Source organism: Prosopis cineraria, unplaced genomic scaffold, assembly GCF_029017545.1.
Source record: "Prosopis cineraria cultivar Desert tree isolate PC_DT_omini unplaced genomic scaffold, ASM2901754v1 PC11, whole genome shotgun sequence".
Lineage (NCBI taxonomy): Eukaryota > Viridiplantae > Streptophyta > Magnoliopsida > Fabales > Fabaceae > Prosopis > Prosopis cineraria.
This window is the reverse complement of record NW_026555342.1, coordinates 29,797,280-29,820,097: the sequence shown is the minus strand read 5'-3', so window position 1 is coordinate 29,820,097 and position 22,818 is coordinate 29,797,280. Positions and strand designations below refer to the sequence as shown.

At 31.4% G+C, this 22,818-nt stretch overlaps 1 protein-coding gene across 1 annotated transcript; it reads right to left on the bottom strand.

Annotated features, from left to right (window-relative positions):
• Positions 1-7,051: 7,051 nt before the first annotated feature.
• LOC129286448 (LRR receptor-like serine/threonine-protein kinase FLS2) lies at positions 7,052-20,897 on the bottom strand. The gene is made up of 4 exons (XM_054922409.1): positions 20,337-20,897; positions 19,491-19,569; positions 7,462-7,593; positions 7,052-7,194 (listed from the first exon to the last, which is right to left on the bottom strand). Exons 1-4 carry the CDS (start codon positions 20,895-20,897, stop codon positions 7,052-7,054), a joined length of 915 nt encoding a protein of 304 aa, XP_054778384.1.
• Positions 20,898-22,818: the final 1,921 nt, after the last annotated feature.

Here is a 22,818-nt window from a genome sequence, read left to right as displayed (position 1 = left end):
GGTATCAGAGCGGAGGTCTGAAAATAACCTCTGACAAACCTAGGGTCCTATTATGGAGAAAGCCGGCACTTCTAAAGAAACACAAGTTGAAGGTTTGGATGTGCAATCACCATACTACATTCATGCATCAGACAACCCAGGGCAAGTGTATGTTGGAGAACTTCCCCATGAAAGCAACTATGGACAATGGGTGAATGACATGAGCAATGCTTTGTTCGCCAAACACAAGATTGGTTTCACTGACTATTCCATCCCAATGCTTGCATTGGACTCCTCAAACCTAAGCCATTGAACAGCAAAAACAGATCTCAACAACCCATAAACCTGTTGTGGAGATCTCGGCCTTCCAAGTGCACAGTGATAGAGGAGATTGAAGGGAAGGATGGTGAGATAAACTTAAGTGCAATCACTGTAACAAGTTGGGTCATACCGAAGACAAGTGCTATGAGCTCATTGGATATTCGCCAGATTGGAAGAAGGGAGGCCGTGATCGACAAGATAAACGCAATGGACCACCAGAGGTAGCACAAGTCAGTGGTGAAGCAAGCCCAATACCTAGACTTACACTGGAACAATATTCAAAGCTCTTACAGTGTTTAAATCTTGATGCTAAGGAATAAGCCCAACCATCAGTTAACATGGTAGGTATCAATATGACTAATGGGCTGTGGATTATTGATATAGGAGCCTCTATCCATATAACTCATGAGCCAGCTCAAATGATAAATTTACAAGCATCCACAATGCCACCCGTCAAAATTCCTAATGGTCAAGTTGTGCTAGTCAAAGGAATGGGCCATGTGGTGATTTCACCAAGTTTGAAGTTGAATGATGCGCTATATATTACTAACTTTAAGTGCAATCTATTTTCTGTGAGCAAGTTTGCCAAGGAATTTAATTGTGTCGTGATTTTCTTTACTGACTTTTGTGTGATTCAGGACTTGAATACGAGGAGCCTAATTGGAGTAGGTAAGTGCATGGAAGGGCTTTACTTCTTAACATCTTTGAGGCAGGAGGGCGTGGCAATGGTTGTTAAAGAGGTTAAGGATCATGATCTGTGGTATCTCCGATTGGGGCACACTTCTACTGAGAACTTGAAGTTTCTCTCTTTATGTTCTAGTTTAATAGAGAATAAAAATGTTGAGTTTTATGATTCTTATATAAGAGCCAAATAGACTCATTTACCTTTTGGCACCAATTCAATAAAAAAGTAATTCTTATTTTGAGTTGATACACTATGATATATGGGGTGGTTATAGGGTGCCGTCACTTACAGGGGCTCATTATTTCCTTACTATTGTGGATGATTATAGGAGGGAAACTTGGGTTTAATTGATGAAATAAAAATTTGATGTGGGTCATTATCTCCCCATGTTCCTCAAGATCGTTTAGACTCAATTTGGGCACACCGCCAAACAAATCAGAATAGATAATGGGGTTGAATTTCAATCTGGGTCCATGATGGATTTCTATTCAAGTCATGGGATTCTTCTTCTGACAACATGTGCGCATACCCCTTAAAGCATCATCACCTCCTTAAGGTTGCACATGCCTTATGTTTTCAGGCGAAGCTACCATTAAAATTATGGGGAGAAAGTATCCTCATTGCGACTTACATTATTAACAGATTACCAGTAAAGGTGCTTGCAAATTGAACACCTTATGAGGTTCTATATGGTCGTTTACCTACCTATACACATTTATGGGTATCTAGTTGTCTTACATATGCTCGTACCACTCATTGAACTCATAAATTTAATGAAAGAGGGAGAGTTTGCATCTCTGTTGATTATCTTCATAGACAAAAAGGCTGCAAACTTTTGATCCTAGTATTGGTGGCTGCTTTATCTCTCAAGATGTCATCTTCATCGAGTCATCTTTCCCATATGCGCATGAGAACCTAGCATTGCCCTCTGTCTCTCTACCAGTACCCCTTGACCTTATTGACAATGATGACCCAATACCTACCATGCCACCTATTGAGGCCTCTTCATAGATACATGGGAGTCACGACTCACCGCCTTCCGACGTGCATGAGGATGCACGAGGTGAACTCTACAACATCTAGTTGCTTCACCACCTATTCTTGAAAAGGCTTCAGCCCCCACAGGTCACAGTCAAAATCACCATATGCCCATAAGCACCTTGTTGATTACTCCATCAACTTGCCTCCCTCTATTGCACCCTCCTCGACAGCGCCATGCACTACTTCCTCTCTATCATGCAACTTGATTAGGTATCCCTTCTTGCATTATGTAATGACTCTAAATTTTAAATTAAATAAATTCCCTTTCAATTGATAATTAATTAATTTTAATTTTATGATAAAGAATGAGCAATGATATATTAGAATTTATACTGGATATTTATATAGAGGATTAGAGTTCAAATTTTATGTTAGCCAAATGTTAGTTTATTTTTTATGAAAAAAAATAAAAAAATATTAAAGAGTCCTTACTTTTATTATAGAAATATTATAATAATAAAAAAAATTGAAAATTGATAGGGTTTTCTTTTGAAATTTTCTCATTAAACTTTGGGTCTTGTTTTGTAAATTTTTCCATGAAATATTATTTGGACCTTCTTAGTCGGTGGTGTGCACAGAAGAGAGAGAGCTCGCGATTCTTTTTTTCTTTCCCAGCATGTTTCCTTTTCTCTTCCAATCACGATTCTGGAAGTAGATAAGAGAAGTCTAGAACTCTCCACTTTCTCCCGGTTTCTTCTTCTTCGGCTACCATCTCCAGCGCTGCCAGCGAAGTGGGAGCTCAGCACCTCCATGTGATGCCCAGGTCCTCAGTCGTGCTCCCTATCTCGGTCTTCCTCACACGTTGCTCTGCCTTCGCCGTTCTTGTTCGCGTCTTGCTGTGAATGTTTGTGTGCTGCTGGATTCTTTTTCATCCTCTCTCGTCTGTTTGTTGCTAGTGTTTGTGTGAAGTAGGAGATCTTTTGCTGCTGAAGGCCGCCGGATTCTTCCACATCTTCCCCTGTTCGTGCTGTCTTTGTTCTGGTAAAGGAGTGAGAGCCCGAGGAGAGAGAGAGCATCTGGTTTTCGCTTCACCATTTCCTCTTCATTTCTGACTTGTTTCTCTGATTCTTGCCGTCGGTGTGCGTCCTGGATCTTCACCATAGATTCTCCGTCTACGCCGTCAACTTGAAGTGCTGAGCTGCATGATTTCTGTTTTCCTCTACTTTCTTGTTTGCTGGTCGTGTGAGCTCGTGTTGTGCGTGTGTTCTCAGCTTTCAATTTCCTTGTTCTTCTCAGCATGAGTGTCGAGTATGTGTGTGTGGTAAGTTCAGCTTCTCTTATTCTTTACTGTTGTTGGTTGTTCAAACTTCAATCTTAAACTTCATTGATTGTCGGTCATTCTCCCCTGTATTTGGTGTCACTGCCGTGCTCATGAGGCTGGACAAAAATTTCGAGTCTGCCCTTTTTAAATTCTCATATGCTCCATAGATGGGTGAATACCACCTGTCTTCTTTTCCTCGGCCAGTTTATACATAGATATTGGAGTGAATAAAAATTTGTTCTTTTCCATTTGTTCTGTGGCTGTGCATAAGCAAGGATAGGAATAGTGTTGAAGTAAGTTTGAATTGAGGATTAGAAAGCTTATTTTGAATGGCAATCATGCTTTAAGCAATTTGTCATTGTAAGGGAGAAATCTTGATTATTGTGGTAAATTATATGTGATGGTTATACTGTGATTAATAAAAAAAAATTTATATACTCACACACTCACACTTGATTAAAATTTAGTATAAAAATTGAAAGGCAGATTAAAATCTAATCAAAGTGTCAAATAGAAAGGTAGACTTAGAAAGGTAGACATGTAAAGTATTGAAAGGATTAAAGAAACTGAGATTGGGTTGACTAAATTATAAGGATTTAGAGTTCGATTGGTTATAGTGTTATCAATATTGGAAGATAATTTATTTGGCTAGAGTGAGGCCATTAAATTGTTTATCACTTTGAATAGGGTGTTTAGAGGAAGGGAGACATGGATGAAGTCGAAAGAAATAAATTTTGGTTCTTGGGCATACTAAAGGTAAGTGGATAGCGTCCCAACTGATTTTTTTTTTAATTAAAATTTTCTTTAGTAAAATATTACATTTTTCTGGAAATCATTTTAATAGCATTAATGCAATTATTGGATATTTGTTGATTAACTTTACTTTATTTTGAGAAATTAGCTTTATCAAATTTGAAATGTTATTTGATCAATTAAATCAAGTTTGGACTTTGATTGTGAGATTTTTATTTTATCAAATATTAGATTGATACAGAGAATGATTCTTGCGAGTTCAACTTTGAAAAGTTTTTGATTATTTGATAAAGGCAAGCATGAGCGTTGGATATGAAATTTTATTCTGGAAAGTTTCAATGCTTAAAAGTATTCATGCAAGTTTGAATTTGAGAATGAGAACTGTATCTTGAAAGTGATGATTTTCTTGCATGTTTGAAAATGGTTTTAAAAAGGGACTGTATACAGAACACTGGTTGCTAACGGCAGTTCCGTTAGCCCTTGGCGCGCTATGGTACACCTAGCTAGCAGGGTGTGTATAGGAGGTGCTAGCCCCATGCGATGGCCAACGCACGTGGAACGGAGGGATGGTTATTCGTGAGCATCGTACTCACGTTTGTTTCGTGGCTTCGGCTGCGTTTGGTTACATATCCTCGTGGACTGTGTGTTCACGTTTGTTTCGTGGCTTCGGCTACGTTTGGTTACATACCCTCGTGGACTGTGTGTTCACGTTTGTTTCGTAGCTTCGGCTGCGTTTGGTTATATACCCTCGTGGACTGTGTGTTCACATTTGTTTCGTGGCTTTGGCTGCGTTTGGTTATTTACCCTCGTGGACTGTGTTTCCACGTTTGTTAATTGTTCTGATAAGTCCTTATAATTATGAATCCAAGTATTTGATGATTTTTTTATACCATTAGTTTTTATTTAGTAATTTGTTTATAAATATTTATTTCATTTAGGTGTTTTCTTGAAATCAAGTGATATTTTCATTTATTATGATAGTTTAATGATTTGAGAGTTTATTTGAAATTTTATTGAGCCATTTTATTATGAAGTTTATTAATTTTTTTTAAAAAAGTTGTTTGTCTCTCAATTTATGTAATTACTTCAAACTTTCCTTTTTATTCATGTTCTATGATTTATTGTTGGGACGTTATTCACTGAAAATTATTATTTTGGTCTCAGATACGTTAGCTGATGTTGTGCCTTCCGCTAATCCTTGAGGGGCGGTAATATTCAGATGAGATGAAAAGTTGAAATCAAACTTCTTTAAAGTAAATTTCTTATGTCAGGTGCTCCACATAAGCTATAGTTAGGGTCCTCATTCTTATGATTTATACTTTGATATTTACTGATCGGAAGAAAATTTCTTGCTGCTACTACTGTTTTGTAAAATATTAAATCTTTTGTTCGTATGGCTTTGTATTGAGGATGGCTTAATTTATTATCAAAGGTCTTCATGGCTTATAAATTAGAGTTTTCTTAAGTAAAGATTTTTAGGATATGGGTATTATCTCTATATTCTATGCCAAACATGTTCTATTGTCGGGGTGTGACACATTATATCTCGTATGACCAGTTTTCCAGTTCACACTAGGCTTTCCTTTCGACCATCAGTTCCACAGATGAGCCTAAGACATTTTTTCAAGCTCACCAACATGCACACTAACGTGATACCATGAAACGAGAGATTTCTGCCCTTGAAGCTAATCAGACTTGGTCTTTCATCCCACTACCTCGAGGGAAACATGTTATCGACTCCAAATGGGTTTACAAAACTAAGTTTCAACCCAATGATGCCGTCGCTAGTCACAAAGCTTGTTTGGTAGCTCATGGGTTCACTCAGATTGAAGGGGAATATTTTCATGACACTTTTGCTCTGGTGGCTAAGATGGTTACAATTTGCACATTCATCAACTTGATGTCAATAATGCATTCCTTCACGAGGACTTGGATGAAGAAATTGACATACGTATTCCTCAAGGGTTCGCTCGTGAGGGGGAGACACATGTATGCAAACTTAAGAAATCACTGTATAGGTTGAAACAAGCATCGTGTAACTAGCATTAAAAACTGACTCAAGCCTTAAGAGATGCCAGCTTCTCACAAAGCAAAGTGGATCACTCATTGTATATATTTCAAACTCAATCTTCATATGTGGCCTATCTTGTTTATGTCGATGATATATTGTTGGTGGGAGATGACTTGACCAAGATGCAAGAGACTAAGGCTCATCTGATTAGAAAGTTTAGCATAAAGGACATTGGTAGAGTCAAGTATTTTCTTGAGATTGAAGTAGCATGTTTAACACATGGCATTGTTTTGACTCAGCGAAAGTATAATCTGGACATTCTAAAAGATGCACGAATGGAGAATTGCAGACCGAGTGAGTTTCCAATAGAGCAACATTGTAAGTTACAAGAAGATGAAAGTGAGCCATATGTAGAACCAATGAGATATAGAAGGATGCTAGGAAAACGTCAGTGTCTAATAATAACGAGATGTGACATTGCGCATGTCGTGAACTTACTCAATCAATTTGTAGCTTTTCTAAAACGCACACACATGACAGCAACTAAAAGAATCTTACGCTACCTCAAAAACACACTAAGACAAGGAATACTACTCTTAGCAGAGGGGTCAATATAGCTTGAAGCCTACTGTGATGCCAATTGGGCTGGTTGTCCCTTAACTTGATGATCATGCACAGGTTACCTAGTAAAAGTTGGTGATTCGCCAATATCTTGGAGGTCAAAGAAGCAAAGTGTAGTTGCTAGGTCATCAACAGAAGCTGAGTATCGAGCAATAGCTTCAACAGTAAGTGAGCTAATATGGTTAAGGTGGTTGATGAAGGAGTTACAAGCACCACAAGCCAAAGCCACTCCACTTTACTGTGACAACCAAGCAACTCTCCATATAGCCATGAATCCAGTCTTTAACAAGCAAACGAAGCATGTGGAGATGGATTGTTACTTTGTGAGAGAAAGAGTTCAAACAGGAGAAATAGAGCCATGAAAGATCTGGACAAAGAATCAATTGGCTGACGTATTCACAAAGGCACTCGGAAGAGAAAAACTGAGAACTTTAATGTGCAAGTTGGGCGTTACCAACCTACACGCTCCAACTTGAGGGGGAGTGTTAGGATTAGTCAAGATTTGATTATCCTGTAAATATGCTGTCACCGCATTCGTAGGAGGAATTATAGGCGAAATAGAATATTATTCATTGTCATTTATTAGTTTGGCTTCATCACAGGGATCACGATACGTGCATGCATGTATATATGTACACTATTGCTTTCATTAATATACAGATTGCTTCAAAATCTTCCATTTTTTAGTCAAAATTTTTACAAACAATATAGAAAAAGCGCAAATAATAAATGAAAAGTTTGTTAAAGCATCAAATTAAATTTTTTGCAAACAATAAAGAATAAGCATACCTGTAAAGTTGTCTTCAAGGAGAACATATGCCAGCGACGTCCCATTGAAAGTAATTGATCCACTCAAGTGATTTGATCTCAAATCTAAGACTTCAGGTTTAACAAGATTTCCTATTTCCTTTGGTATAAAACCTAGAAACACAAATATTGAAGTTTAACAATATAGAAAGTGTTTTTTTTTTTTTTTAAGAAAAACATTTTCTGCACCTACTGTCTAGACAACCAATATAGAAAGTGAATTTTCTATGTTCTTTATATAACCAGTATAAAAAAGTAGACATTTACACCTGTTATTTCAACACTGATATAGAAAGTTGTCTCCTCCACTTTCTACGCCACTTGTTAAAATGCTAATTTTAACGGGTGTAAAAAGTTGTTCTTATAATAGCGAAAGCGAGAAAGAGGATTTTTTTTTTTTTTGTCTCAACAGAAAGAAAAACATATGGTTGCACATCAAATACAACAAGTCCACATGTTTTTATATTTTTTTTGTATACATTCTCCCTCCTATTGATTTTGCATTGATCTTTTAATTTCAAGTTAAATAATTATTCAAAGATTATAATATGAAAAAATATAATTTGGAAATAGTTATTTGATTTAAACCCAAATGAATTTAAATGATGTAATTTAATTATTTGTTTGAGTGCTGAAAACATATCATGTTTTCGTTTATGACTTAGAGCACACATATGACTGCACTAGCGTTTTTTGTGTTTCATTTAATTTTTTTTATTTAATTTATATATTATAATTTGTAATTTTTTTATAAACATCATGTGGTTCCATTCATTCAGGATTTTAGCTTTCTCTGTTATTTTTGGATTGTAATCACTAACTCTTTCTTTTTTTTTTAAAGAATAATCACTAGCTATAAATAAGTCCCATTGTATGAATGAATAATATGCATGAATGAAATGAAATGATGAAAAACAAAATCTCATTTTAGAGGAAAATTTTTAAAGGAAAAAAATACATAAATAAATTCGTGCGTGTTTCAAAGATGTGCAATTAAATATTGATTTTGATATGCTTCCCTTTAAATAACTATTATCAACATCAAATGATTCCAGCAAAGGGAGTTGATGACACATTTCTTCTAGCAAAGTATCATTTAAATTATTCATTCCAAGGACAACCACTATTAAAGAGGGCATGTTCCATAAAAATGAAGGAATTTCACTTAAAAATGTAAAATATTTAATTTATTTGATGGTGACAATATCTTTATAGTTGAAACTTTTGGAGGCACTATAAAATAACGTTCAACTACGCAAAGCTATGTAAAGGATACACAAAATTTCCTTCAAATCATAAAATTAGGGGAGGGGTTCATTAACCATAAATTGGTTTTTGCTATATCTATTTCTTTTTTTCATGACACGCTATATCATAGAATTTCGATTATTATTATTTTTACATTAGAGTAGTGAGCTTGTAATTAGAAGCTCTTACAATGCTTTTTAACATTATTACAATTACTTTGAAAGATTGATGAGCCTCTAGATCCATTTGGATTAACAATTATAGCAAAAAAATTTGATGATAATTGTTTTCTTAAAAAACAAAAAAGTGTTTCCAAGACAAAGAACACGCATAAAAATACCGAAATAAAAACAGAAGAAAACGATCTAGACAAATGACCCAGGTTTATCTTCCTCTACATGATCCTTGAAGGATTAAATCCAGCAAACCAAATAGACTAGTACATAGAACAAAGACAATTATGTATATTAAAAATAATCTAAAACACACCTGACAAATTGCTATATGAAAAATTCAATAACTCAAGTAAAGATAAGTTGGACGCTGATGTTGAAGTGAATCCTGAAACTTTGTTGCCCACAACTAAATTTATAAAATGATATAATTTTTTTTTTATTTTTTCTCCTATTTATTTTAAATTTTATATTTCACTCTCTCCTCGTCATTCTTTATTTACTTAACTTCTTCAGTATTTATCCTATTTCTTGTCTGCCAAATTTTTAATTTCAAATTAATATTTATTCATTAATTATTATATGAAAAAACTTTAATTTGAAAAGCATTCTTTAATTTCACATAGCATATTTTAAAATTAAACATGCAGCGCAGTCCTACTCTAAACCTAAATGAATTAAAATGATACATTTTATTTATTTGCAAAGTATTGCAAATATATCGTTAGTCATTACGGACTATTTTATTAATTTCACAGATTTTTGTGTTTGTTTTGTCTTCTGTTATAGGATAGGTTATGATAGATGTAGGTTTGTTGTGTCTAACTTGGTTTTGAACATTGTCAAAAAAGTCTTTGTTTTTTCATTAAAAAAAAAAGAGAGACCTTGTTTTGATGGGGTAATAGTTGTAATTTTTGAGCCCAAAATATGGTTGAACTAGCCTGTATAAAATGGATGGGTTTAATGATTATATATTTTTTGTCTATTTAATTGATTTGCTAGAATTTTTAAGAAACAAAATAAACTAATGAAATAATATATATACAGTTCTTGGGAAAATATGAAATAAATACATGATTATATATGAACTTGAAGTGAGGCAAAGACTAATGGACTACAAGATGTCACATGGGAAATGTGAGCTTACATCGAAGTGCTTTGCTTAGAAGATTTACTTTTTAAATAATTTAAGCTTTTTTTACAATAATTATTGTATAAGATTAGCAGTAATGATAAATAATAAAATGTGAATCTTGTTATGATATAATTGCAATTATATTTATTAAATTTATATTATTTCTCACATCAAGCAATATATGCAAATAATACTATCACCATTTTATTTTATTTTATTATGTATCTGAGATTTTTTTGTTAAATTAAATATATTTTATTGACACAAAATAAATATATTTCTAGAAAAACAAGTGACAAAGTATATACATATTTAAAATGCATTTGGAAGACGTGAAATGTGATAGCAAAATTAAAAACAGGAACAAGAAAGGTCTGTTTTAGTATATTGGTAAAAGTCCGCATACTGGAAATAAAAATTAAAAACTCATCCATGTTAACAGACACATCATGGATATAATTAAAGTTAATTTCTAAAAGTTTTGGGTATTTAAGTGTAATTACAGAAAAATTATGCAAAATTTAGAAAGAATCGAAGGAAAAATATTATTTGAAGTATTTGAAGGAAGATGAATATTTAGAAGAAAAACATCATTTTTTCACTGGTTAGTAATTGTTGAAAGATTTCATCTTGGAATTTTTATCCAATTAGGTCAAGAAAATCACAAAAACTTCTACCCATTATAAATTAAAAACCATATGAAATAATTCCAAGCGCAATTTAAGAGATTGTACCGTCCTTGGACTGGCAGCAAGTATTTAAAAATTCTAACTTATACTTGGTCCAAATTAAAAGGGAAAATGGTTTGTTAGAATTAGTGGAATTGAAACATTATTAAACTTGGTTTAATTTTTAAAGTTTGACCATAGCTCCTTATTCCTTCAGCCTAATTTTCGGTGGTCTTGCAGCAAGAGAGAGAGAGAGAGAGCATGCAAAAATGGTTAAAAGGGAGAGAGAAACAAAAACCAAGATAAATCTCCTACTAAACCACATCTAATTCCAAAACACTCTTCACAAAAATTGTTCCTTGCATCAAAAGCTTTATTCAATTGGTTTTAGATTTTTCAAGTAAGAGTTCTGGAGACAGCAAGCTTGATCAAGAAAAAAAAAAGTTCTAGAATCAAGCACTAAGGAGGAGAGGTAAGAGTTAACTTCCTATTGTCATGGTTTTCATTCAGAGTAGCTTACAATATTGAAGAGTGATTGGCAGCCCTGATATGGCAAGCTCGTATTCATGGGATTAAATTAATGTTATATAGATGTTCTCATGATGTTAGGATTTGATTCTGAAGGGTGAAAAACAAGGGTTTGAGGTATAAATAAAAGGAGTTCAGTTTGGGTTTAAGAACCCTTTTGTTCTGTCAAGAGCATGTATGTTTGGAGGAGTTGGATTTTCATGAGATGGATATCACCATTGAATCCGTCATGAAAAATCACGTGGGAAAGGACTATGTGAGTGAAGTTAATGCTTAAGGATAACCAAGTGAAATTTGAGGCCAAAGAAAACAAGTTAGAACAAGTTGAGAATAACTGTTGTTTCCACGGCCTTTGGTTACAAAGGAAGATGATTTAGGGGTTTGGTGAAGTACACCTCAAAGATGGTAAGGAATGGAAAGCAAGGGTTGGAAGGCAGCAACTTAACCTTTTTCTTTCATCTGATCCTATCCTTGTTATGGAATGGTTTATGTGAAATTTTCATGTCATGTTATGAGAGTTTCTAAAGGCTTTATGTGAAGTTCTCCCATGGTGCCATGATATGTATATCATGCCATAATTGTTAGTCATGTTCTATGTGGAATGGTTATGTTGCTGTCGAGACTTAATGTCTTACTCCCAATTACTAACCATGTTAGGCGGAAATCTAACAAGAACAAGAAGGGAGAAGAATTCAAAGAATAAAGTAAGTGGCACTAAATTGCAGAGTTGGAGACTTATGTTTTAAATCACATGTAAATTTACGTGAGTTGTATAAATTCACTTAAGAATAATACTATGCATCCTTTATATTTCTAAACTGATAAAGCATGAGTTGAAGCTATAGAAATTTCCTGGAGCTATGATTTTAAGCATGTAAGTATCATACTGGTCTATTACAGTTTCATTAAAATGTTTACACTAAATGGACTCTTTTGACCTGAAAATTTTGTATTCATAATATAGACATCCTAATATTTTCAGAAAGTTTAAAACTGAATCAATTGGGGCTCTGTAGCTTAAGTTATTAATTTTCTAAGTGAAGGGTTAGAATCCGTCTTGAGAACAAAGCAATTTAAGTAAATGTATTAAATGTATCAGTTGGTCCAATTAAAGTCCTTTTTATTATTTTTCTCATCAAGAGGGCTCGTCATTTGAAATGAGCAAAGAATCAAGTCAAAATCAGTTTTGCATAATTAGTTATGAATTTGTACATTTAAGCGACAGATTCTGTCCAAGAAACAGAACATGTTTAGAAAAGCAATAAAATGTATTGTCTGGCATTAGTAAAAGCCATAACTATATTTGTTTCAGGTAGAGGGCATAAATATATTTCAAAAAATTTTAAATCATCCTCATATGAATTCTTTAGATTTAGTTATGATTTTTCAAAATTCACCAAAAAATCTAAACTTACTAAATGAACTGTAACTTGATGATTAATTTGCAAATTTTAATTCTCGAGCTTCAAGTTCTATTTCACCTAAACGATATTACTTCTAATTACGTGACAAAGGTGTTAAAAGTGAGGATGTAATGTTGCATTTTTGGGTGGCATTTAATTTTTTTATTTCATTATTATAATTTGTAATTGATTTCTTGTACGTATTTAAATATGTTTTTTATATATAATAAATAAGAAAAATACAACTCCAAACTAGTCTGTATTTTAATATAAAACTTATTCAATCATACAAAAATTATCAATTATCATTAAATCTAGTATGTCTAAGAATAAGTCTAAAAATCATGGTAAATAATTATCTTCTCAGATCCTTGAATGTGATTCTCCCTATTATATATGGGGTCAATATTACAAGGCACTTTCTAGATATCTTCGATTTTCCTATTGGTAAGGAACTAAATACTTCATAAAATCTACACACACTAAATGTGTTGGGCTACATTTAAATATTTTAATAACAAAATTAAAAGTCTATTCTAGTATATTGTTAGAGAATATGCATATTAAAACAATATTTCAATATTCATGCATGTGTATCAACATATCATGGATATAATTAAAATGAAAACGTTCCATTTAGTGTAAAAAAAAACATGTAAAACATTTCAAGTTTTTTTCATAAAATGTAAATTTTGAATTATTTGAATTTCCACCATCACTTGGTATGTATGCTCTAAATGTAAATATGAATTTTTATTAGGAGAGAGATTAATAAAATTTCTGGTATAATTTTGGAATTAGCTGATTAATAATTTCTATGATTCCTATTGGTACAAGGGGTTCATGTTGGGTTTAAGAACCCTTTTGTTCTGTAAAGAGCATGTATATTAGGAAGAATGGGATTTTCATAAAATACATATCACCATTGAATCCATCATGAAAAAATCAAGTGGAAAAAGACTGTGCGAGTGAAGTTAAAGCTTAAGGATAACTAAGTGAAATCTGAGGCCAAAGTAAGCAAGTTAGAACAAGTTATGAATAATTGTGGTTTCCACGGCCTTTGGTTACAAAGAAAGATGATTTAGAGGTTTGTTCAAGTGTACCTCAAAGACTTGAAGGAATGGAAAGCAAGATTTGGAAGGCAGCAACTTAACCTTTTTCTTTCATTTGATCTTATCCTTGTTATGGAATGATCTATATGAAGTTTTGATGTCATGTTATGAGATTCTAAATGTTTCACGTGAAGTTCTTCCATGTTTGTTATGATGTAAAGTTTTATGTAAAGTTCATCCATGATGCCATGATATGTGTATCATGCAATACTTCGTTAGTTATGTTCAATATTTGAATGGACTATGCCATGTGGAATGGTTATCTTCTCATTGAGACTTTATGCCTCACTCCCAATTACTAACCATACTTGGTGGAAAGCAAACAAGAACAAGAAGGAAGAAGAATTCAAAGAATTAAATAAGTGACACTTGATTGCCAAGTTGGAGACTTATATTTTTAACCACATGTAAATTTATTTGAGTTATATAAATTCACTCAAAAATAACACTATGCATCCTTTATATGTCTAGAGTGATTAAGCATGAATACAAGCTATAGAAATTTCTTGGAGCTTCGATTTAAGAGTGCAAGTATCATATTGTCCTGATGCTTGATTTTCTTAAGGTATACTACTGTTTCAATAAAATGTTTACAGTAAATGGATTTTTTTGACTTTGATAATTTGTTTGCATAATATAGACATCCCAAGATTTCCAGAAAGTTCAAAACCAAATCAATTTCAGCTCTGTAGCTTGAGTTATTAATTTTCTAATTGAAAGGTCAGAATCAATCTTGAAAACAGAGCAACTTAAGTGAATGTATTAAATGTATCAGTTGGCCCAATTAAAGTCCTGTCCTTATTTTTCTCATCTAGAGAGCTCGTCAAGGCCTAAAATGAGCCAAGAATAATGTCAAAGTCAGTTTTGTATAATTAGTTATGAATTTTTACAGTTAAGGTACAGATTCTGTCCAAGAAACAGAGCAAGTTTAGAAAAGCAATGAACTGTATTGTTTGGCATTTGTAAAACCATAACTATAAAATTTTAGATCATTCTCATACAAATTCTCTAGATTTAGTTATGATTTTTTTAAAGTTCAGCAAAAATTCTAAACTTACTTAATGAACTGTAACTCGATGATATTTTTTACAAATTTTAATTCTTGGATTTCAAATTCCATTTCAGCTAAATCATATTGCTTCTAATTACAAAACAAAGATGTCAAAAATGAGGATGTAACGTCACATTTTTGGGTGTCATTTAATTATTTTTAATTTCATTATTATAATTTGTAATTTATTTCTTTAACGTATTTAAATATGTTTTTGTTTATATATAATAAATAAGAAAAATACAACTCAAAACTTGTCTGTGATTTAATGTTATTTTGATATAAAACTTATTCAATCATGCAAAAATGGGAAAATGAAAAGAAAATCTCTCTAAATTATATAAATGACAATCTAATATCTCAAAATGCCATAGTTTCACTGAAGCTCTTAAAGATCTCTTTGTTAATAAATTTTAAATTAAAAAGATCATTTTACCTTTAATGAAAAGTTGTAATTTCTTATTCAATTCTTACAATTCTTTAAATAAAAGTGAATCTTTAAACAAAAGATGTGAATGAGATTTGTTATTTTGAGAACTTGTTTTTCAATAATAAAAATTACACTTAACAAATTATACTTTCTTGTTTAATTCTTATAATTCATAGAGCAAAAGTTATAATTGAGGCTTATTTTTTAATAATAGAAATTACACTTGATAAGTGATTGTTTGTTCAACTCTTGCAACTTAAAAAAAAAAAGGTCGTGATTCCATAAACAAGTTGTAAATAGGGTTTGTTATTTTCAGTAACGGTAAGATCATCTTGTTGCTTTAAAATTTATTGACATAGAGGTCCTTACAGACTTCATTGAAATTATGACATTTTGAGGGACCAGATTGTTATTTATATAATTCAGGGAGATTTCATTGTCATTTTTCCCTACAAAAATTATCAAATATCATTAAATCTAGTATGTCTAAGAATAAGTTTAAACATTATGTTAAATATAACAAAAATAATTTTAAGCAATGCTCGTTTTAACCCCATGATTTAATGAATTTGCAAGATAAAAATTTGAAAATAAAAATAAGTTAAACTGTTAAAGAAATAAAAGTGTAAAAGTAAAATTAATAGGAGACGCATAAAATTTAAAAATAAAAATATTGGCATTTTAGATTTGCTCCGTTTCAATATTAATAAACAATATGAAATTATGAATGAAGTGATGAAATGAAAAATTCTATTTTAGATATACTCCATTTCAAAAAAGAGATTTAAACAAAAGAAACATAAGTATAATTAAGTTCATGCTTGTAAATGAGTTACCATCCAAATTCAAATCTACATCGAAATATAATTCTTTTAATGGTATATATAATAAAACTTATATATAGTGAATAAGAAAATGCACAACTCGAAATTTTTCTGTATTTTAATGTAAGTTTAATATTAAACTTACATATTCTTACAAAAATTATCAAATGTTATTAACTCTGGTATCATATATAATAAGGGACAAGAAGATGTAATGATTGGGCTTGGGATATGTGGGCTTACATTGAAATGCTATGGTTAGAATATTTACTTTAAAAAAAAATTAAGCTTTTTATGCAGTAATTATTGATATAAGATTATAAGTAATGATACATAGTAAAATGTCAATCTTGTTATGGTATAATTGGAGTTATATTTATTAATTTTTTGTTATTTCTCATGAAGTCGCATCAAGCAATATACGTAAATAATACTATCCACCATTTTATTTTCTTTTACTATGTATATGAGATTTTTTGTTTGTTAAAAATTAAATATTTGTATTGCTATACAATTGACAAAGTACATACAAATTTAAAATGCATTTGACAACATGAAGTGTGATAACAAAATTAAAAAACAAAAACAAGAAAAGAGTGTTTTAGTATATTGGTAAAAGCATGGATATTGGAAACAAAAATTCAAAACTCATCCATGTATATAGACATATCATTAATATAATTAAACTTATTAGTGAAAAAACAAGAAAAATTGCATTCAAAAGGAAAATGCATGGAAAATGAAAAATAAAAGGCAAGAGAGAAGCATCAAAATCCAAGTGGTCCTTTCTATCATCCCAATCAAATTATGTCATTATAGTGAAAGCAAATAATGCAGATACTACAAATCATCAAAATTAAACATTCTTAAAAGACGTAAGTGTGTATCTCGTCAAAATATGTGTATGTGTAAACAAAATGATCTCATTTCAAATTTATTTATATCCAATAAATTAAGAAGAAAAACAAGCACCCATTCACTCCAATAGCCCAATCACGTACATATATGTATAGGGACATATCTGTAATAGCACCAAAGTATAATTCTTCATATCATACATGTGATTTAATCCATAATCACTTTGGAATTAAATAATCTAATATTCTAATATGAAGCTAATTCACATTTTATTCATAATCACTTTGGGAAAAACACACATATGTACACAAGTGCATACCTATAAATGGGTTGAACTCCAAATATAATTCTTTCAAAGATGTGCAGTTACTTATTGATTTTGGAATGCTTCCCTTTAAATAATTATCATGAACAGCCAAGATTTCCAGCAAAGAGAGTTGATGACACATTTATTTTGGCAAATTGCCATTTAAATGATTCCTTCCAAGGTCAACCTTTTCTTAAAGAAGGCAAGCTCCAATGAAATGAAGGAATTTCACCTAAAAAAAGAAAAATATTTAATTTATTTAATTTCTTAGACAAACTAGCTTGTGCTTCTAGAATAAAAATATCTTCCGTTCAAATTGTTGAAGGCAGTATAGAATAAGCACTACGTGTATAGATTAATGTGAGGGGTACATTAAAAGCATGCATAATAATAGACAGTGAAAGCTTTTTAACAGAAGCTCCCAATGCTTTTTAATAGGTATCATAGACTAATCTTTCCCAAGTAAAAGTAGATCATTCCTAATGAACTTGCTCTCTAGGTAAGAACTAGAATTTGAACCCTTGATCATTTTATTTATTAGATAATTTATCATCATATGCACCTACTATTTCAACGTAATTTAATCAACATTAGTAGTCTTATTCTAAATAATGAATGTACGAAAGTGGTAACTTTGGACCCTTCTAAGTTCTAACATGTTATGATCTGTAAAGTGACAAAAACGGCACCCATCCACCAAGCGTTGTCACGGCAATCACTTGCTGGATTCTTCCTTCTCCTTCTCCTTCTTCCTCTTGAATAATTAATGACGTGCAATTTTTTCAATTTCATGTTTTATTATTTAGCATCACATCAAATATATTTATTTTAATTTTTTTAATATATTTTCTAAACAATGCTCATTACTCATTGCTGAACCCCAGAACCTGGACCATTCAATGTGCCATTTCTACGTTTGCATGTCATCACGTAGCCACGTATCCCCCATTGCTATAACATTAATTATGATATTTTTTATTTTATAAATAAATAAAAGTTTAATCAGATTTATACCTTATGCTGTGCACAAAATTATTGGCGAAGGGAAGTAGAAATGAGATTTTCATGAGTTTGATTAAAAAATGGACGATTTTGAACATTTTAATTAAACATCTTACATTTTATCTTTATCCAAAAAAATAAAATAAATCTGACTTTTCCATTTTTATGAGAGAAGCTCTCACAATGCTTTTTAACACTAAATAGATATAGGTGTTGCAAAAAGAATAAAAAATAATATATAATAATTGAATTAAACATAAAAGCTTTATGAAATCTATTAATTGACAGCATGTAATCTTCTAAGACTTCAAAGAATATAATGTAACTATAGTGGAGAGGGAATAAACATATATATTTTTATGAGAGAATTGGATGTATCATCAAAATTACTTTGCCACAATACGCTTCCTGTGTAGAGAATGTCACATAAGACATTTAGATTTTTTATAACATCGTTTTAAGACTTTGAGAAATAGTATTGCTAACATACTCTAAATGATAATATAAAAGTACAATTAATTTAAAAAAGCCACAACCCACAAATGGAAAGACTAATAGCCATAGAATAAATTTGTTGTCAACTTGTCACGTACTCTGTGCGTTTTATGTGTGACTCATTGAGAAATATGGATGGATTTGTATGTTTAAAAAAAATAATAATAAAACTTTCCATGAAAAAGATAATGCACAGGGGGGGATGAAAAATGAAAGGTAATTTATAAACATGGAAATTCTATCAAAGTAAGATAACCTTTATTAGAAAATATTTTTAAAGACAATTCTTTTAAATATGTGCAACTACTTATATTGCATAGGGAATGCCTTTCACAAATTGATAAAAGTTTATTTGGAGATTATTTTTTACGCAAATTGTGGTCCCACCATTACCATTAAGTGAGCAAACAAACAAATACGCACACCAGCACACCACACACCTGCGTGCATCACAAAATATTTGATAAATTTTAGTTGTCTTTTTGTCACGTATTGTGTGTGTGTGTGTGTGTGATATTCGTTGAAGTGCAAATGCGTAGTTACTTATATTGCATCGGGATTTTTTTCACAAATTGCCAAAAAATGTATGGGTGATTCACATATTGCTAATTGGGGCACCACCATTATGTGAACCAACAAACAAATACACATCACACACCCACACCCATCACAAACATGAAACTCGTCATTTTAAAATTATTTTTATTCGAAAGATTAAAACAAAAAAAAAACAAAATAACATACAGTTTAAAACAGTTGTATAATTTAAACTCTTACCTTGCAAATTATTGTTAGCAAGTTCAATGTACTGTCGAACTGAACTATTAAATAGAGAGGTTAGCATAGAGCTTGAAAGCTGATTATTTAAAAGACATATTATCTGTAGATGTGGAAGATCACCAATTTCATTTGGAATGCCTCCTTCAAATATCAAAATATAAATAATATGTCAATATATATAAATAATATATATATCTAAAGTATATGGAAGAATTTTCTAAAGTATGCATTTTGTACTTGTGTTTGCAGTGTTTTTTTTTTTTTAACCATCAGGATAGTCTAAATTAAAATTGAATGTTACGCTACCGATCCATGTGCTGTGAGCTTTATTTATTCATTTTGTAAGCAATCCTCAAGATGTTTCAAATGATAGAAGAGATATTCATTTTCAAGAACTGGTAGCCATTTAGATCTATTATTGCCATTAATGTATTATTTATTCCTATGCTAGCTCTTATTTGAATGCACTGTAATAAAGGAACAAATATCCTATTGCTTCTGTTGCATATACGTGATTTATCGAATACAAATTGATAATTTAAAACAAAAACAAAAACTGTAAAAATGCATAAAAATACCAACAAAAAAAGAATATAAAATAGTTGAGACAGACCTATATTCTGCCAGGTGATCTTCAAAGGAATATATCATGCTAACCAAATAGACTAGCTTAGAGATAAATTAAATATAGGCATTAAAAATAATCTGAAACATACTTGACAAAGTGTTATAAGACATACTCAATAATTCAAGTGATGATAAATTGGAAATTGTTTGGGGAATGATTCCTGAAAGCTTGTTAACCGCTAGTCATAAAATCTTCAAATGCTCAAGTCTTCCTACCTCATTAGGGACGGGTCCTTCAATTAAATTAAAATTCCAATCTAATGTCTCCATCCTTGATAGATTGAATAGAGATAGTAGAATTAATCCATCAAAACTATTATTTCGAAGATCCAAGTGCTCCAATGTAGATAAATCTCCTATCCATGATGGAACTTGTCCATGAAAGTCATTGCAGCTAAAGTTCAATAGTTTCAATCTATGCAATTGAACTAACTCTCTTGGTATTTGACCATAAAAATTGTTGCTTCTAAGATCAAGTTCAACTAAAAATGAGAGATTTCCCAATTGCAGAGATATGGTGCCTTGAAGATCCATGCCACCAAGATTCAAGGAACGGACCCTTCCATGGTTGGTATTGCAAGTGACACCAACCCAATTGCATGGAGAAGAAGAGAGAGACCAAGTAGATAAGGAATCATATGGATCTGAAGAGATAAGAGATTCAAGGCCAAGAAGTGCAGATTTATCAGCAGTGGCGCTTGTGCTAATCCAAGCTAAGGAGGATATAAAGCAATTGATAGAGAAGATCAGTAAAACAAAGGAAGGAGATTTCCCCATGTTGGGCATATCAGACTCGTCAAAATTGTAAGTTGCGTATACAGGAAATCACGCATCATTTTATACTTCTCCAACTCCAAATCAAGTCAAGGCGTGCAAACACAATGACAAATACTTAAAAGGACATCTCTCATGATAAGATTAAAAAATTTAAAAAAATATTAATTATAATTTGCGTGTTTGGTAAATTATATTTTTTTTAATAGTTGAAGATATTATTTTAACCTTTTCACGTTTAATTTTACCAACATGGATATCACAGCTATCTTGAATAATTGGTGCTTCTAAATTAAAAATATCCAGAGTCTTCACGCATTGAGTATTTAAACCTTCTCAGTTCTGACATTTATATTATATATTGACTTGTGTTTGTTTCAAATTAAATTTAATTCTCTACTTGTCTTGCACATATAGCTTATATATTTTAATAGACATACAATAAAATACATAAATTGTATATAAAGGTTGTTTGCAAAGAACATTTATCCTATAGGAGTGTGAGCTCGATTTTTCTGCAGATATGAAAGTTATTTTTGTGATTTATTTTTAAATAGCTCTGTGAATATTTTTTGAGTTGTGAGACATATTTTGGTCATAGCGAGGCCTCAGCTCAACGTTTATTGGGAGTATGATATGCACAAAGGACTAAGTTTGTGAAAAATTTTCTCAGTGATAAATAAAAACCATCACAAAACTTGCAACGTTTTATTTTTCATTGAAGCAGTGTTTTTAGTTACATTGTTCGTATTTGAAAATCAAATGAATGCATATTAAGAATGAAATATAGGGAAAATTATAACAGATAAATCCATTATAAGAAACACAAATCTTTTTAATATTTTTTGATAATTACTTAGCCTCACGTTAGCACTTTGGGTTCAACCCAATGGGGTTCGATAATTTGTTAAGAAAGGTGGGGGAGATATGACGCACGTTGAGTGCAGATATTTTTTATTTGTTATGTAGTCCCAAATAAGCAAAAAAATAATATAAAATAAAATATATTTTAGATTGCGCTTAATTAATGATATACTTTAAAAACATAAAAATAAAATTTCCATCTCATGCTATTTCTACATGGATGAATGATGAAGTGCTCAGTGTGCTGAACTTGTGAGCTGAGTAAAGATAAGAATAAATATTACATAAAAATTATCTTGTAAAAGAAGTTGATGTAATGAAAGAGAAAGAAAATTACATTAGTGATGAGAAGAAGCTTTGTCCCATAAAGTGGTTCGTTATCACTTCAAGAACAACCCAAAACACACGTTAGTGATAGGAAGTTTAATTTGTTCTTTTATGATGAATATAGTTGCACTTATTGTAGGTTTGGTAGGCCATATATAGAGGGTACCTCAAAAGAATGTCAATAGTGGGAAGACTTGTGAGTAGCCATAAATGTCTTCAAAGACTTGGATTGGATATCTATCATACATTTATAGCTGTATTGTAAATGCCATGCTTGACTTATGAGCAGTAGGCATCAAAATCAGTCTCTATTTCCATGCAAAATGGAGCAAGAATATGAGAACACAAAGTCAAAACAAAATTCTTGAATAAGTATTTTTTCAAAGTAGCTGTAGGTATATTCATGTGAAGTATAAACTATATATCCAATAATACTATACATAGCAAAAATATACAATTAATTAAGATGATGATGAGTATTTTTCTTGAGTAGCTGTAGGCCTATATTCATGAATTACTCCCCAATTCAATTATGATACCCAAATCAACTCTTAATTGGCGATTAACAATAATTTACTAACATCTAAGAATACAAATAAAAATTTAATGAAGATCTTCACAGGTTTATCATCATTCCTATAATTTCAAAATAATGCAGACCTTAAACTAACAAACTTTTGAAATTATAAATAAAGATTATTAAAACAAAATAAACATTTTAAAAGATAAAAGC

Excerpts from the sequence above, each read along its gene's own strand:
- LOC129286448 (XM_054922409.1), bottom strand. The coding sequence starts at position 20,897 with ATGGGGAAATCTCCTTCCTTTGTTTTACTGATCTTCTCTATCAATTGC. Across the intron at positions 19,570-20,336 it reads AAGGACCCGTCCCTAATGAG|CTTTCAAGCTCTATGCTAAC; the intron begins GTAGGAAGACTT and ends TTAAATAATCAG. Across the intron at positions 7,195-7,461 it reads CCTTGAAGACAACTTTACAG|CATATTTACAGGATAATCAA; the intron begins GTATGCTTATTC and ends ATGCGGTGACAG.